At 52.4% G+C, this 16,308-nt stretch overlaps 5 protein-coding genes across 5 annotated transcripts; all 5 read right to left on the bottom strand.

Moving 5' to 3' along the window:
* Positions 1–146: 146 nt before the first annotated feature.
* On the bottom strand, positions 147–4,427 carry PV07_08067 (uncharacterized protein; the record flags this gene model as incomplete). The annotated part of the gene is made up of 5 exons (XM_016395197.1): positions 147–1,341; positions 1,399–1,454; positions 1,511–3,272; positions 3,322–4,225; positions 4,276–4,427. The coding sequence occupies 5 exons, from the start codon at positions 4,425–4,427 to the stop codon at positions 283–285; spliced, it is 3,933 nt and encodes a 1,310-aa protein (XP_016248616.1). The 3' UTR covers positions 147–282.
* An 801-nt stretch (positions 4,428–5,228) lies between these two features.
* Positions 5,229–8,608, bottom strand: PV07_08066 (uncharacterized protein). The gene has a single exon (XM_016395196.1). The coding sequence runs from the start codon at positions 8,149–8,151 to the stop codon at positions 5,752–5,754; it is 2,400 nt and encodes a 799-aa protein (XP_016248615.1). The 5' UTR covers positions 8,152–8,608; the 3' UTR covers positions 5,229–5,751.
* A 498-nt stretch (positions 8,609–9,106) lies between these two features.
* On the bottom strand, positions 9,107–12,662 carry PV07_08065 (uncharacterized protein). The gene is made up of 3 exons (XM_016395195.1): positions 11,888–12,662; positions 11,747–11,833; positions 9,107–11,690 (listed from the first exon to the last, which is right to left on the bottom strand). The coding sequence occupies exons 1-3, from the start codon at positions 12,136–12,138 to the stop codon at positions 9,455–9,457; spliced, it is 2,574 nt and encodes an 857-aa protein (XP_016248614.1). The 5' UTR covers positions 12,139–12,662; the 3' UTR covers positions 9,107–9,454.
* A 111-nt stretch (positions 12,663–12,773) lies between these two features.
* Positions 12,774–14,696, bottom strand: PV07_08064 (vacuolar protease A). Its single transcript, XM_016395194.1, has 4 exons — positions 14,400–14,696; positions 14,190–14,343; positions 13,270–14,140; positions 12,774–13,202 (listed from the first exon to the last, which is right to left on the bottom strand). Exons 1-4 carry the CDS (start codon positions 14,499–14,501, stop codon positions 13,133–13,135), a joined length of 1,197 nt encoding a protein of 398 aa, XP_016248613.1. The 5' UTR covers positions 14,502–14,696; the 3' UTR covers positions 12,774–13,132.
* Positions 14,697–14,881: 185 nt separating this feature from the next.
* PV07_08063 (uncharacterized protein) lies at positions 14,882–16,231 on the bottom strand. The gene has a single exon (XM_016395193.1). The coding sequence runs from the start codon at positions 16,112–16,114 to the stop codon at positions 14,954–14,956; it is 1,161 nt and encodes a 386-aa protein (XP_016248612.1). The 5' UTR covers positions 16,115–16,231; the 3' UTR covers positions 14,882–14,953.
* Between the last annotated feature and the right edge of the window lie 77 nt (positions 16,232–16,308).

Here is a 16,308-nt window from a genome sequence, read left to right as displayed (position 1 = left end):
CGCACGCATACCTACGTTCCTGGGCTTCGTGCCCGGTGAAATAGGGAGAGGGAGGAAATGTGGCCACTATAAGGGCAACAGGCAAAGAGTCAAGAACCATCCTCTTCTATACTGTTTCGGAACAGTCAATTTCTAGTCAGAGGCAAGAAAAGAATATAATTCGAAACACACCAAAAGACGTAATCTAGAAGGCAACACTATCCTCAATGGAAATCCTTGCCCAGCCAAATATCCAGAATCCAAAACCCGAGGTCACAGGGCTCAAGAACAACATGTCAATCGTTAGCAGCATGGCTTGGTCTGCCACGTCCAGGTGCCCACACCATAATTGCTGGGATTGAACAGGCCGGCCGTGTAGTTCATGACCTGGGACACATCGATCTTCGTGGTGTCCATGGTCATCTTCGCTCCGGGCGTGACGCAGTCCTGCTGTCCAGCGCAGTAGGTGAAATACTGCGTGGCGCTGTCCGGGTTCCCTTGACCACCCACGGATTGCCGAAGGCCCTGGTCCTCAAACTGGCCGGAGGAGGCGCCCGCCAGGAAAAAGTACGTGCTCCACACCCCCGGGACGCCCGTGTCGTAGGTCATGACGGCGTGGAAGACGTTGTTGTCTTGGCCGTAGTGGCTGAAGAACCATTCGATCGAGATTCCATAACGACCGGTAGAGATGAGGTCGACTTGGTAGTAGATGCCCTGCTGTGAGGCGCCGAGGATGTGTCCGTACGTCCAGAACGGGGCCAGCGTATATCCCGGCAGGTTGCTGGCTGGGAATACGAGGGGCGACGTATCGCTGTTTCGGGAGTTGGCGCTCCACTGGTTTTGCGTCGCAGCGGTAACGCCCAAGGGAGTGTTCGTGAACCAGAAATTGGCCGTGACCCACAAAGTCGACTGGACTTGGCCAAAGATCTTCCATTGAATCCCGTACTGCGATGAGAGGTCGAGGACGGTGGCGTGCGAGGCGTCGGACCAGCTGTTGAAATACGTGTTGGTGCCGCCTGGGTAGTCGCGGGTTGTTTGGGAATTTGCAGCGAGCGGGCCCACGGGGAATGGAATGGGCCTTGCGAGGTATAGTTGCAGGGATTGCGGACTCGTGGTGCTGCCTACTGTCGTGGAAAGCCACCGACCAGAATGGATGCCGGCCGTGTTGGTCATATTAGTTGTAAGTTGGACACCATTGCTCACTCGGCCGAACAAGGTGCACAGGCCAGAACTGGCTGTCCACGAAAACGCGTAGCAGGGAGTGCTCTGCCCTGCTGCAATGTCACATTGGTTCGCGCAGCTGTCGTAGGTCGGCTGTGTCGTGGCCCCGAAAGGGTTATTGCCTGGATTGGTGTAATCGGCCTTGTACCCTGTTAGCACCGGACGAAGCAGTTAGGGTAGCACCGACTGTAAACTTACCGCACATTCAATGTCGTAATAACGACCTTGTACTGGGTTGACCGAGAGTTGCCCCCCTGATGAATAGTTAGTTATCAACACCAGAGCTCGGAGATGCAGCCTTCTTTCCTACCTTCGTATTTTGACATGAGGTTGTTGTTGCAGATTGGATCTTGAGGGTATGCGAGTGGGAAGTTGGTGGAAGTGGCCTGAGAAAGATCCGCTGTCGAAGATGTAGAAACGGTGCTGCTTGCCCCTGCCACACTCGTCGTTGTCGGCGCTCTCGATGTACCTACGCTCGTTGATGACGCTAATGAAGTGGTAGACGTTGTTGCGGTCGAAGCAGCACATAGGAAACTCGGGTTATTATAATCAGTCATTTGTGGATACCCGGCATAGAGCATGCGGGCGCTGTTGAAGGTAGCGTTTCCCCGCGTGGCACAAGTCAACGTAGAGTAAGGGAAACAGTTGTTGGTCGACCCCTGGCTCACGTCTGTAACCATGAATGTCACTCCGAGACAACTGTTGGCCCGAAGAGCGTTGGCATATTGACACTGATTAATGCAGTCTGTGAGGTCGAACGTCAGCAGCGGTTGCGCCGTTGAACCCGTAAAAGCCGTAGCGCATTCTATCTCAAAGTTGGCGCTGTTGCCGAGGAAATTGTAGGAATAACAAGTGGGAGAATTCCCTGGGCACGCTGACGCTGATCCAGTTGGAGCGGCTGCGCAACTCGTAGGGACGTTTGATGTTGTAGATGTGGTTGGAGACGACGATGTAGCAAGGGATGACGATGGCGACGACACTGGAGCCTGTGTAGTGGTACTCGTAGGTGTGAAGACTGGGTCGTTGATCGACGGATATCCAGCGTAAAGCAGACGAGCACTATCGATGTTTGCACTGGAGACCGTCCCAGTTATGCTGGACAGAAGGAGGCAGTTAGGACTGTTTCCACTTGACGAACCAAGGTAGCTAACGCCCACGCATCCAAATGGTAGCGCGACATTATAGTTTGTGCAGTAACCGACACAATTCTTGAGCGAGGTAGCCGTTGTGGAATTCCCACTCAAGACAGCTCCCTGCAGTCCTGTCGCGCACTCGACCTCGTAGCAGTAGCCGTCGCTGTTAACATTTAGCGCTTGGTGGTTGTAAGTGGAGCAAAGATTGGTTGTGGTTGGAGTGGCAGAGCAATACGATGCTGCGGTTGTGGATGCAAGAGGGATAGTGGTGCTTGCACTGCCACTCCGCGACGAAGTGGCCAACGAAGTACTCGTAAGTGACGAGCTTGATCGTGAGATCGATTGACTGGTCGTAGCTGGACCTGAAGATCCTGGCTGCGAAGTAGAAATAGGGGTAACACTAACAGAGGTGGCTGACGAGGACAGCGAACTTGAACCGGCTGAAGAGCTGAGAGGATTTGTGCTGGAAGAAGAACCGGAAGAACTCCTTGCGGTGGTTATCGTGCTGGATTGCTGTTGTGTAGTTGAGGGCTTGTTTGGTCCTGACGAGCCTCCAGTGCTAGAACTGGGGCTCGCCTGGCTGCTCGTTCCGGCAATTGTTGGCGACGTAGAGGACTGACTAATAATGGAGGTGGTGGTCGAGAGATCCTGCTGTATACTTGAGGTAGATTGAACATCAACAGAAGTACTCTGACTATCCGAGGGAACTGACGACGAACTCGACAGGGTGGATATACCAGTTGTCGTTGTGGAGGTTGCAGATGTAACGGTTGACGATTCGGTCGTGCTTGTTTCGCTGCTAGAAACACCAGTATCGGAGAAGACAATACTAGGAGAATATGGCTTGTTGACCACAATCGCTGCCTGCGCAAATGAATTGGCTCCCCTGCTGACAGTACCAATGTCGAATTTGAGATGGCACGGATCCGTATTGGCAAGCTGAAAGCCCTTTAGTTCACGCAATAATCAGAGAAAGGCAGGGACTCACGATATCAAACTCTACTGCAACACAAGGCCCCTGGGATCCAGGAGCATACGAACTGCATGCATCAATGCACTCGGCGATGTCAGATGCCGCGACTACATCAAGATCGAAGCCTGGGAGGTCGGTATCACACAGAATCAGATAGTCATTGTTGACAGTGCCGTCAAATGGTGAGCGGTCAAAGCAGTTGGGTGTGCCGGTCGTTGTCGGGGCTGGATATGCGGAAAGTGTTGTCGAAGAAGTTACTGGACCTGAAGAAGACTCAGGCGCCGATGACGAGCTGGTTATATCGGTCGATGAGGTTGATGTGGTTGAAGTAGAAACCAACGAACTCGAAATCGAGGCAGTGGTAGGCACGGTAGTGACACTGGTAGAGGTTGAAGCGAAATTGGTTGACGAGGACTGCATCGATGTTGAAATGGACGAGGCGCTGATTGTGCTGATTGTGCTGATTGTGCTTGTCTGGGGCAAGGTTGTGGTCGAAGATGTCGTAGACGGGTTGGAATTTGCAGTGGGGATGACGCCGATTTGTACACCAATACAACCTGGTGGCAGTACTCCGTTGAAAACGACGAAAAGGGTCGAGCCAGAGACACAGAAGATAGCCTGTCCACCAACGAATGCGTCGTTCGTCCAGACGAGGATGTCATTCTCTATTATGGAGAAGAGCGTGAAAATCCGAGGCAACCTCTTCACGAGAGGCGCCTCGGGCGAGGCTGCAAATGGCTGTGAGGAAACGTCTCCGGAGGTCGACACATAATCGCTCCCGCTCACCAGCTGGCCGGAGGATGAAATAGCAAATGAGGCGGCTTGTTGTGTGTCATTGGTGACTGATCCATCAGCAGCAAGGTATTCCGGAAAACCACCCAGAGAGAATGTGAGAAAAACCGGTTCTCCGAGGGTGATACTAAAATGAGGTCAGTCTTGTGGCGCCATAGCCTGGAGGAGAACACGCACGTAGGAGTCGCCGATGCGCTGCTGGTGGTGCTTGAGCTCGTGTATGTCGCAGGACAGTAACTGATCCCAATCGAGATCGTCGTGCCATAGCAGGAGACCGGTAGGATAAGACGCCAGGCAAGGGCGATGCCACTCAGAACCCTCCAGTTCATCTCGTCTTTCTCCGTCTTTGGTCGACCCGATAACTTACCGTAGAGCACAAGGATCGGTATCGCGCTGATGGGAAAGGCATTGAGAGCGTCGTGAACGACTCTCGAGGCTCGGTGGTCCGTGTGAGACGGCCAGCGCGACTGGAATGATCAACACGAAGGAGTCGGAATGTCCAAGAAAGGGTGATCCGCGTCGTGCCATCTGCCTTTCCCTGGAGCGGATTGCACCGGGTGCATATCCCTCCGGTCTGCTCACAGTGCTGAAGGCCGAACAACATTCTGAAAGCAAGACTTTGGGCCTGAAGGAGCTACGCTCTTGCATCCCATCAAGGGACAACCACATTGACCACTTACCGCGAGATATGTATTCAATGTCTTTAGAGAAGGGCACCATTATTTCGCTGGACACCATGGGGGATGCTGATAAGACCTGTGCCTTTACGTCCTTTTGTCATTTCGAGCTTCTTTGTGTGTCGGCTCTGATGGAGTGAGAATTGAAAACTAAAGCGGCAGTCCTTCACCCCCGCATCGGGACAAGACTTGCCGCTGCTTTCGATGCCCATCGTCCCGCAACACCGACATGGCTGCTACGAAGGCCTAGTTGACATTATACCAGACAATTGCCACGGAGAAATGGCAGCTACAATGGTGAACTGTCCTGGAGAGAGTCCAGGGCTCATCCAACAACAAATAACAGAAGAGCAGAGACTCGGCAAGGCTTCTAGAGATCGGCCATACTTGGCATTTCCACATGATCTTCCTATTTCTTAACAGTCTCCCTCGTCTCCAGCATTCGTAGTAGCACAAATTGCAAATAGAGTTACATGTTGAAGTATTTCGTATCTTCCTACAATATAGCATAGCTTGAATCCGATTTGTTTCGGAGCAAAGTCAGGTGAGAATACCAGGCTGCTGGTATCTCAAACGAACACAGATCCCCCCTTTTGGATGCTGATCGAGGCCCAAAACAACAGCCAAAACCGACAAAGTCCTGAATCTGCCAGAAGTGGAAGATCGCTGACATAGTTGGGGTCATCGCTCAGCCATGATGCCTGCGTGTATATTCCCATCGACCCCGTGAACGTAAAAGCACATATCTCAAGAAAAATCGTCAACCAAGCCCCAAGGACCTTTGTTTTGTGCATTGTTGCGCGCGAACGGAACACCCCGAGATCCACCCATCCATCAAACGCCCAGTTGCACCCGCCGACAACGTTGGGCGCCAAGGTTCCAATATTTTCCACACGAATCCCAATCCTCGAGATGGGAACACGCCAAAGCAAAATTCGCAGAAAGGCAAACGCTCAACGTGCGGAATTTAACGGCCTCAGCCGTCACCCAAATCATTCTTCCATCTGATCGCGTCATCCTCACCGGGCTTATCCTTTCGATCTTCGCGGATGGGAGAGATCGTCAATGTCGAAGCTTCTTCAGACGCAGACATCGGATCGGGAGAGTAGATCCACTTCGCCGCTGACGCTGATGATGGAGAAAGTACTGACGCGGTGCGTGAATTGTTCCCGTACGACCCAGATGGAATAATTCGACTCAAACTCAGTCTCGGGCGAGATTTCCCATTTGAACCCGTTCCCATTGAGATGCCAGACACAGGATCAATGCCAGTCACCACACCGGAGCCCTCCATGATGTCTGCCTCGGCGGCAGCGGAGAAGCCAAAGGTTACAGGTGAGTCTGCCTGAGGAGTTGCAAGACCCGACATCCTCGAGGTCATCGTCATGGTCCTCCCCGGCGCAGCAGGCGAGTGCAAAATCGGATGACGGGAGGTTGAGGAGAAAGTGGAGTCTGCGTGTGTAAATACACTGTTCGCCGGCGAATATGTCCCGTGTGCAGATCGCTGTTTGAGATGGGTAGATGGGGACATCCATGCGCGGAAAACCGACCAGCGCGTCACGGGAGCTGTCTGAAGAGGAGTCATGGGAGAGGGAGAGATTGCGGCATCCTTCTCGGATCCGCTTAGAATCGGTGGGTGACTGCCGTTGATGTTTCCCACGCCTTGAATGACACGTCCAGGCCGCCGTCGCACCAATCCACGGATCTCACTCTCTCCCATCTCCGGTGTCACAGCGCCCGGGCCCACATCTCTCCTCATAGCCTCAACAAGGGTCCAGCTCGATCTGTAGATGCCGCCTGTCGTGTCTTCTCCTGGAATGCGGTCCTGTGGACTGTTCAGATAGGTATACAGCCATAAAGCATAGGTCCCAATTGCCCATAGCGCAAGGAGCAGTGATGTGATGAACAGAAAGAGGAATGAGAATCCCCAGTTATGCCATCTCGAGTATCGGCATGTCGCGTTGTCTAGGACATAGGAGAAAGGATAGGTTTGATTATCGTACAGCCAGAAGGTGAAGTCTGTAAGTTGTGAGACAGAATCCAATGCTCCAGGAGCGGGCGGCGATGATTCAGAGAAGGTGTTAAGGTATGTTGTTAACGTGGACAGTGCAACGGGCGAGTATGAGGTTGTGATGTTGAGCGTCGGGGCGGCCACTGTGTGCTTCTGCCCATTTAGGGTAATGTTGCTTGCGGAGTGGTTGTTTCCGTTGAGGCCATAGAGGCTCACATACTGTACAACATGCCAGAACGTTGTGCAGTTGGTTGGTACGTACTCCCAATCCACTTTACCATGACTTGAATTCCCACTGTCTGTTCCGTCGTCACTATCACGTCGACGGGGTGTCCTGTCCGGGAACGGACTTTCACTATCGTCGTAGTTACCACCTTTATCATCGTTATCGTCATCGTCGTCGTCGTCATCATCATCATCAAGAAAACCCTGCTGAACGCAGGTATCCCCCACTGTAATATACATCGGCCCGGACAGTCCAACACGGTCTGCGTCGTTAATGGCGAATTGAACCACTTGGAAATTTGTCCACTGAATGGACTCGTTGTCATAATCTGGCATGACCGCGCTGATATCGCTGCTGTACCCTGACATAGCCGTGATCAGACTTGAGAAGCTGAGGACGAACAGAGAGCTCAACACGACCCAGACAATGATCAACCTCGCTCGCCAGCCCCGATTCGTCAACAAATCCGCGGCCAAGCGCCCTGTCCTGACCAAGCTGGGAGGCACAAAAGCTAGGGATTCGAATGTGTTGTAAGACACGGGGGCTTCGCGCATAGCCAGGGCCAAATACTGAGACGAAACCTTGAAGGTGACCACAGCGAGGAATGCCTGTCCTCCACGCCCAACGAAAATATCCCACACGATGTCGATGAATTTTGCCGTTGAGAAGGCCATCTTTCCCCAAGACACTGTGATGTAGAAGAATCCCGAAGGGTCCCAGAGGCTTATCGATGGCTTGTCGTAGGGGGTGAACTGTCCGTTGAAGTTGCAGTGGGTGAACGAGTTGGATACCCAGTAATCGGCCTCAAAGGCATACCATTTTGGAATTTTGATGACGAGGGCGAGGAAAATGATCGGAAGAGAGAAGGCGAGAAACACAATGATATGTTTGAGGAGGGGGAGAAATGATGGATGCCATCGTTGCGAAGGTGCAGGACCAACGTGATAGCGATTGTAGTTGTCAGTCAGTGTTGCGCTGGTCGAACCGGTGCTTGACCGCTCCTTTGCGCGCACGACGTTCGATTGATTCTTTTGTACGCCCCATCTCCTCAAGTTGCTCCAGGATCTCGGAGCCGTAGAGTGCGCGCCATGGGAGATTTCTGGGGCACCATCCACAGGAGATTGCGTGGAAGCGAACATGCTATCTCGCAAACTGGTGTTCGAGTGGTCCGTCAAGGGCCGGTTGTCGTGCCGTCATTCCTAGAAACTCAGAGGTCGGAGAAGAAGAGTGCCGCAGCCAGGTTTATAGCACGCAGATAGCTTCAGAGTCTGTGCATCGGAGGTCGAATACAGAGAGCCAAAAGTAAACAAGACGGAGAGTGGTCTTTACAGGGCTGACATGCAGAGGTCAAGGGGATAAGACGTATCAGATCAAGGGATGAAGCCGGAGACTCTAGACCTCCGAGCGATATTATCAATCACAGCAATGATATGCAGGGTCTTGCAGGGCTTGAAAATCCGGCGTTGAAGATGCGGAGGGAGCCCAAATTGTCTTTGCAGAAGGCAAGTGAAGGGATGCGAAAGGCATCAAGGCAAGAGGAAAAGCGTTCAGTAAGCCGGGGAGAGTGTGGGAAGGCTTCCAACCGGAAGAGGCAGTTCGACAGCAGCCGACAGGAGAGTCATCCTAAGCCGGTTAGAAATGTTTATCACATAGAAACATCATTTGCCAGCGGGAGAACCTGACTGCGCTGCAATCCGGGCATTGGCCGGTGAGATATTTTTGAATCCTCGTGGTCGTGGCAGCCCAAACCCTTTTCGACCCTGATGGTCTCGCCCCCATTGTCCACGGACATGGTGCTCGAATGATGCGTCTGGATTGTGGTGATCCAAGTCCGAAGGCTTCTGGGCCTGCAAGGTGATTGACTGTCCAGGCCGTTGAAGATGGCGGGAAGCCGTCGTGTGCCGCGCAGAGAAAATAGAGGGAAGAGAAGAGTTGTAGAGGTTGCAACATATACCCTGCAATGACCAACACCGGCAGCGGCGCTACTTTCAGCCGTCACTGGTGATATTTCTCCGTCGCTTGCGCAAGCCTTCAACCTCACCGTCAATGTCATCAGTATGTGTATCATGGATCAACGACACTTGTTGAGGATACGAGGACAATGAGACATTGGGCCCATTCGGGCAACTATACTCTTGTTTCTTATCTGTTGTCTTTCCCCTATCACTCCGTTGTCAGAGAGCCTTCTCAGCTGTGCCGCATCCATGGCATGCAGCAGCTCCCATGCTATCCTGGTGTACTCGACTCCCTTACTCTGACTTGTGTGCCATACAAGTCATGCTGATGCTGATGCTGATTCTCGTGCTAATGTTCATGCTCATGCCCATATCCATTTGCACTTCCAGACGCCGCGCTATGGGGTCGTCAAAACATAAATCGCAACCAAAGTAGCCACACATGGAAGCCAGATGCTCTTTTCATCGAGACATCAGATGGGATCGTTCAGTCCGTTTCTCGCCTCTTTTCTTCCTCAGCATCGGCCTCTTCCAACTCGCGCTCCAACTCGCGCGCTAATTCGTCATCTGAATCTTCTTCTTCCTCTTCTTCACGTTCCTGCGCCTCTTCCACCTCCCGTTGTTCCTGGCTGATTTGTTCCTCTGCTGTGGCTTCTGACTCGACTTCGCTATCGATATTGGCCACCCTCCTAAGAGCACTCCCCGTACCGTTCCTCTGGGCTGTCGACGGTGTGTCCAGGCCGCCAGCCGGCGTATCTTTATCCCCGTCTTCTCCCCTTCTTCTTTTGGCTCCGCGCCGTTCCCGCAAGCTCAACGCGGAGCTGACTGAGTCCGTGTCGCTCTCGCTCTCAGCGTCGCTACCCATGAACTCTTTCAGCTCTGCCTCGATATCCGCCCACTCGTCTTGATTGATGGTGATTGGGCTGCCATCATCAACCAAGTCCTCGAATGCTTCTGCCGAAGTATTGGCATCTTTAATGGTATCCAACTTCAGCCTCTTCCGCGCGGGCTGGTCATCTTCAGTGTCTATCCCGGTTGTCTCTCCTTCGGATGAACTAAGAAGCAGATCGTTGGGCGGAGCGCTCGACTTCTCCAGGGGGTCACCGAGCTCACTGGACGTTTCCTGCTTCTGCCTCCCGACGCCTTCGAGTAGGTATGGTCTTTCGTCCAACTTGCGCCATCGTTGCATAGATTCGATCAACCAAGACGTACTGACGACCTTTATGCCACGTTTGACCGCTTGCTTGACTTTTGCGGTACCTGGTCGCGCCGCAATGACATGAGTGACGTCTCTGGTGACCTTATCTGTGATGGAAGCGCCAAAGGTCTTGGCCCAAGTACTGATATCGGCATTTTGTATGTCGGTGCCTAGTGGTAGCACGCCACTAAACACAATTCTGACACCCGACAAAACCCTCAACTTCATGGCGGGCATCACCCTCTTGATATCAGGTACAAACATCAGTTCCACGGACAGCCCGTCGCCCTCATCCTGAGAAGGCAAAGGCGCCTTACGCTTGCCAGTCAGTTCTGCGACTCGACCGCCCTTGCCTCCCATTCGCTTTCGGTCATACTCGGCAAAGAATGCGGCATGTACAGTGGTCAGAGTGGCCTCGAGGTGAATCAGCTCTTCATCATCATTTTTTAGGATGCTGTGGCGCGCTTTCTGTTTTGCTGGACCCGCAGAGTTGGACTCGGAGGAGTCCGAGGAGTCGCTCGAGTCAGATTCAGTGGATTGCGACGCGACTATTTCACCATTAGCAGCTGCTTCAGCTTCGTCTTTTTCGTCCTGCTGAAGTTGCATCTTGAGAAGGGGTTTGCCTTCTAATTGCAACGCAATGATTTCTTCTTGGCCTTTCGTCTGCAGTTCTCGTACTGCGGGATCGTCACCGCCACTCATAGCCATCAGCTGTTCGAGTGCCGAAGTGCCGTTTTGTATGGTAGAGGTCCCGTCCTCGGCAAGACCATTGGATTCCTGTTCGCCGCTTTCGCCATTCTCGCCGTTCTCGCCGTTCTCTGTGCTATCTTCGGCCAGTTTGCTGGGCTCCGGTTTTGGCGTTGTTTGGATTTCCTGCTTCTTTGGTAAGAAACTTGAATTGATATCGCCAATGCCAACAAAAAAGTCAAAGGGGGTGACACGGATCAAGTTGGCACTCCATTTCCAGACATCGCCCCTGTCGTCGATGATGACCACCATTTTAGTATCCACAGGGAACAGTCTCTCCAAGTTCTTGGCGATCATACTACCACTTTCGTCTCGACTGAGGATGCGGTCACCAAAGTATTTCCGATCCGGGTCGACAATGTTGGCAATCTGTTGAGCATATTGACGTGTTCCCATGGTGTAAATGTGCAATTCGTAGAGTTGGGATATATGATCCAGGAACTCGGCGAGTCCAGGTCGAAGTTTGATGTAATACCAGCAACCTCTCATGCCTGGACCGTCATCAATCAATTGAAAAGCGCGGACATCTTTAACCGCTTCGTAATTGGGATTGTCCTTGTCTTTTTGCCATTCCGCTATCGTGGGGTCTACAGCAGCATGAATAATGGTTTGATCGAGGTCGACCACCAGCGAGAGTTTGCGCGATGAGAGCAGACGACGTTTCGCCTCTTCGTCTATCCGACTTGCTTCTTCCTTACTAATAGTGAGGTGAGGCGTGTCGTGGGCCATGCGGATAGGAGCGCGGTCTGCATCGGTGGTTTCACTTCCTGCTTGGACACTTGGCGACCCTTAGCTCATGTTTTCAAGGCTCAATGAAGGAGGACAGGTACTTACGTAGTCATGTCTTTTCCACAGTTAGTGCACATACCGAGGAACTGCACCGTGTGTGGGCACTCCTCTTCGATTTCACAGACATCGACACTGCGCACCAGTCAGCAATCAATCGCGTCCAGCCATGTCTTCAGCCGCACTCACGGATGGGTCAGGACATCCCCTTCCCACACCCTCCAAGCCTTGATTGTACCTTCGAGGGTGCTAGGGAAGTGGGTAACAAACTTCCGGTTCACTTCTTTTTCTTCCTCATCGTAACGACTGCCTTCTTTTACTTTGGTGGTGTATGAGTAGAGAAATAGGTCATCATTGCGGGCAACACTCTCGCCGACCCGCTTCTCGACTTTTGTGATTGTGAGAGGGTAGTGGAGATTCTTGGGTAGTCGTAATAGCATTCCGAGCGCGGTGCAAGCGACTGTGACATTGATCGGCGCATGTAGGTGACTTTGTGGTCAAGGTCAAGACACGAGCAAGGGAGCCCGGCGGGGGCCTTCCTTTGGTACCGCGACGGGTGTCGGAGAAGCTCGAAGCGAAGAGAGTCTTGTTTTGATGGTCAGGTAGGAAATCACAGCGACAATCAGAGAGGAGCGTCAGTGCGAGTATAGGAACCCTCGCAACGGTGAAGGATAAAATGTGCAAAGGTGTTGGCACAGACTCGGTTGATTGCTCTGTGGGAACCGGTGCGCAGGCGGGAATACCTGTCGGTGGAAGGTGCCAATACGAGGGAGCACACACAAAGGGTGTGTCGCAAGTGGTCCAATGGCGGGAAGGTTTCGATCTTCGCGAATTGGAGGTTTGGGGGATGGGGAAACTGATAGATGGGGGTGCCTAAGCAGTTTGTGGTGCTGATGTTCTGAGGGATCAATGGATGGGTTCGACGAGCTCCAGCACAGCTCGATTGCGGCTTCGTTACTGTAACCAACGGGCAGGGAATTCCACTGTCCGGGCCGGAAAGCTGTCTTTTATAACACGCACTCCCACGCTAGCCGCTGCCAATCAGCCCTCAGAAATGCAAGAAGGTGCTCGGCTTGAGCCCCGCTATATGCCGTCAGGGGACAAAGAGCCACCAAGCTGATCATCCGATGGTCACGAGACTCCACTCTCCCAGCTACATCACCAGATTCTGGAGGTCTCGAGAAGACAATTTGCTTCATCCATTGACTATGGGTATATGAGACTGCTTTTCGATAAGAGCGCCAGTCCCCGCGTGTTACACGCACGGCTGGACGAAAGGTGCTTGATGTACACAATTATGTTGGTCGGTGTGAGAAGACAACATGCATCCCCCGATTCCACTTGCGCATAGTAACAAATATCCTCAAAGCCACGTTTCCCCAAAAGGTTTCCAGCAGCAATTTGGCACCCTGTCCCCAGTTCTACAAAATTGTCTTACTTGCTTCTGGCCAAAGCAACTGCATCGTTGCCCAGGTCATAAACACTATACCATCTCCGCAAGAAGCTGTGAAAGGATGTGTTAGCGGAAAATCGCTTGGTGGATGAAGAAATGTCAGTCGAGTATGACTTACCTGTCACCGAGAATAGCAAGAGGACCGGTGGGCGCTGGAAAGTCCATGCCCATGAAGCTGCTGATGCAAGAACCTTGGACCTCAAGGATGTAGTCATGAGCTGTGATGGAGAAGTTGTACCCACTAAGAGTAAAGGTGATATCGGGTAGCGAGTCGCGCTTGTCACATTCGACAGTGTACTGGCCGTTGAAGCCCTTCTTAGCACCAATCTCTTTGTTGAGCAGTTCCGCGAGAGTGCTTGGAAGAGCAATCAGCGAAGTGCCCGTGTCGAGAATGACGCCGGTGTTGTCAAGATCGGCCGAGTCTTTGCCAAGTGTGATGGAGTCCAGGTTGACCTCCCAGTACGCCTTCCGGCGGAGGGGGATCTTAATCATCTTGCCTGTGTAGTGGTTGCTGTCAATGCCGCCAAAAGTGGCCTCAGACTCGGTGCCATCCTCAGTGTTGCCAAGATAGAATGCAAAGACAGGTTCGTCAAGCAACTTTTGGTCAACCATGTTGTAGAACGGAGGAGGGATGTGGTTGACTGAGATGGTATCGTAGCCCAAACCCAAGATACCGTCGAAACGGCCAAAGGCAAAAGCCAGACCAGGTTCGCTGGTCGCCTCTCCAAACAATTGATCCTTGACTTTGAGGTCTCCGATGCGCAGGAGATCCTGAGAGATGAAGCCAGCCACCTCTCCAGATCCATAGCGGATTCCAAACTCAGATCCATTCTTCTTGTAGGTAGAGGAGGCTGAGGAATCGTACTTCTGATGAAGGTAGCAAGCGATCGAACCGCACTGGGTGCTGGGGACCCAGAGGTTGGAGCTGCCAGTGTCGAGCACGACCTTAAATTCCTGAGCCGGTGTGCCAAGGGCAATGGTGCTGAAGTCTGCATCCCATTAGATAATGGTAAATGTGTATATAAGAGTGTTCCTTACATTGCGCATTCAAAAAGTTCTCGACTGGAACATCATGGGGACCATCAGGATGGATGGAAGTGTCACTGAAGATGTCCTCGCTGGGGCCACCGATCGGCTTCTGGGTGTATTTGTGGCGAAGTGCACGCATATGGTCGCCAATATTGGCGGCGCTCTGTGACTGATGTTAGAGAGGTTGGGTTAGAAGAGAGAGTCCTGGGTCAAACTCACTAGCTGCTCCGACAGAGGCACCTTCTGAAGCTTCATACGATGCATACCCGCATCGGCGGCACCGAGCAGCGCAGCTGCTGCGATGACAAGACTGTTCTTCATCGTCACGACCACCAATTGCTAAAAAAAGGAAAGGAAGGAAGGCCAATGGATGGATGATGGGGATGCAACGATGATGAGGAAGGGAGGAGAAAGCAAGTGATCGGTTGGGATGGGAGATGGGATGGATGGGCTGGACAGTTTCGCACCAGCAGGTCCCGTGAGTCGCAGCTGTCAGACTGCAGTTGTCCTGTGAATAATGGGGGTCGATGACGCCCACTGCGCCTCCATTTCACCAGGCACCAGGGAAACTTGTAACCCCCCGAGTCGTCCAGCTTAAAACATGCTCCACTGGCCGTTGCTCCGCGACAGCCGCCCAGTCAGGTGGCACAGTGCAAACAGGGCAAACAGGGCAAAATGCAGGCGGCCAGACTGCGAGACAGCTTGACAGGTCTGAGAATTCAGGAACTGAAAATAGACACAATTATTCATCGGCCCTGTATTCGCTTTGGCCATTAGACCTCACTGTCAACATCGGTACTTGAGTCGCTCTCACTACTGCTTTCTTCATCGCTGGCACTGCTGGAAGTGTCTTCCTTAGGGTTCGCCGCACTTGACATCCTGGTGTCGCTCTGGGATTCTTCGTCACTCTCCTCGCTCTCACTGTCACTGTCACTGTCACTTTCACTTTCACTCGAGCTGGAGCTGGAGCTGGAACTAGAGCTGGAGCTATCATAATCGACAACCACGGTCCTGTTCTTCCTCTTCTTGACATTTTGTTTAGTCCCATTAGCCACGGCTTGAACGTCAGCGTCAAACCCCATTGCCCAGAGTAATATCCTTGGGCGTGACTGCTTCTGAATCCAGGTTTGGTATTTTGGATCTGCGGTAGTATCCCCGGCAGCAGCAAAATTGGACGACGGTGGACTTGCCAAATCGTCCTTGAATCGTCGAAGGCATTCACCATCCTCGTCTTCGCCTGCAGCGCTGCCATCCTTGTTGCTCCGCGGCTGAGTACCTTTCCCCTTCTCTAAAGACGCCATGCACTGTGCTTTCAATCGTTCACGAGCCCCGGCACCTTGTAGTCCATAGATATATCTCCCCAGAGCAAGATTGAATTCCGGAGGAACATCACTGTCCGAGAAGATGTGTTTCAATATCCAGGTCTCTCGATTCTTGTTGAATTTCCATTTTGACCTCGCCGTGTGATATTGATTGAGATATTCCAACGCAGTATTGGACTTGGGCGCTAGTGGCTGAACTGCTTTCGGTCGAGCTTTTTTGGATTTCTTGACATCTGCCGAGGATCTTTGCGCTTTGGAGCCATCCGGGACAGGCGATGGACTTCTTACGGACGAAGAAGGCTTTGAGTCGGCGGAGAAAGATACCCGTTTCTTAATCTTCTTGTCTGGGTGCTTCTCTTTGCCTTTGATGGTTTCTGGCACTGAGTTCGGGTTGCCTGTTGTTGGCTCGACAGCCTCCTTGGATTTGAGACCCGTCTTCAGCTTCTTCCTGGGAGGTTCTGATGAGGACGATTGAGTGTCCTTCAATGAACTCTGACCAGTTTGGTGGCCTCGTGAAGCAAGACCATTGCTTGTTGGAGAACCCGAGTCTTCGTTTGCATATTTGAGTTTCAGTCCTAGTCTTTTCCAAGCTGGAATTCCAGGCCGAGACATGCTGATGCTTCCGTGTTAAAACTCGTAGCTAGAGTTACCCGAAGTATCTTTCAGCCGATACGCTGATCACGGTCGTGGTTCAGGCCATTCAGGAAGGTCGTCGACTGCTCGTAGAAGCTGAAGTTTCGAACATTTGAGACCAATAAACGAATTTTATTCCACAGAAGACGCTCCGGTCAGTGCCACAGGTGGCG

The sequence above is a fragment of the Cladophialophora immunda genome (genome assembly GCF_000835495.1).
Source record: "Cladophialophora immunda strain CBS 83496 unplaced genomic scaffold supercont1.4, whole genome shotgun sequence".
NCBI classification, from domain to species: Eukaryota; Fungi; Ascomycota; class Eurotiomycetes; order Chaetothyriales; family Herpotrichiellaceae; genus Cladophialophora; species Cladophialophora immunda.
This window is presented reverse-complemented; position numbering and strand designations above follow the sequence as displayed.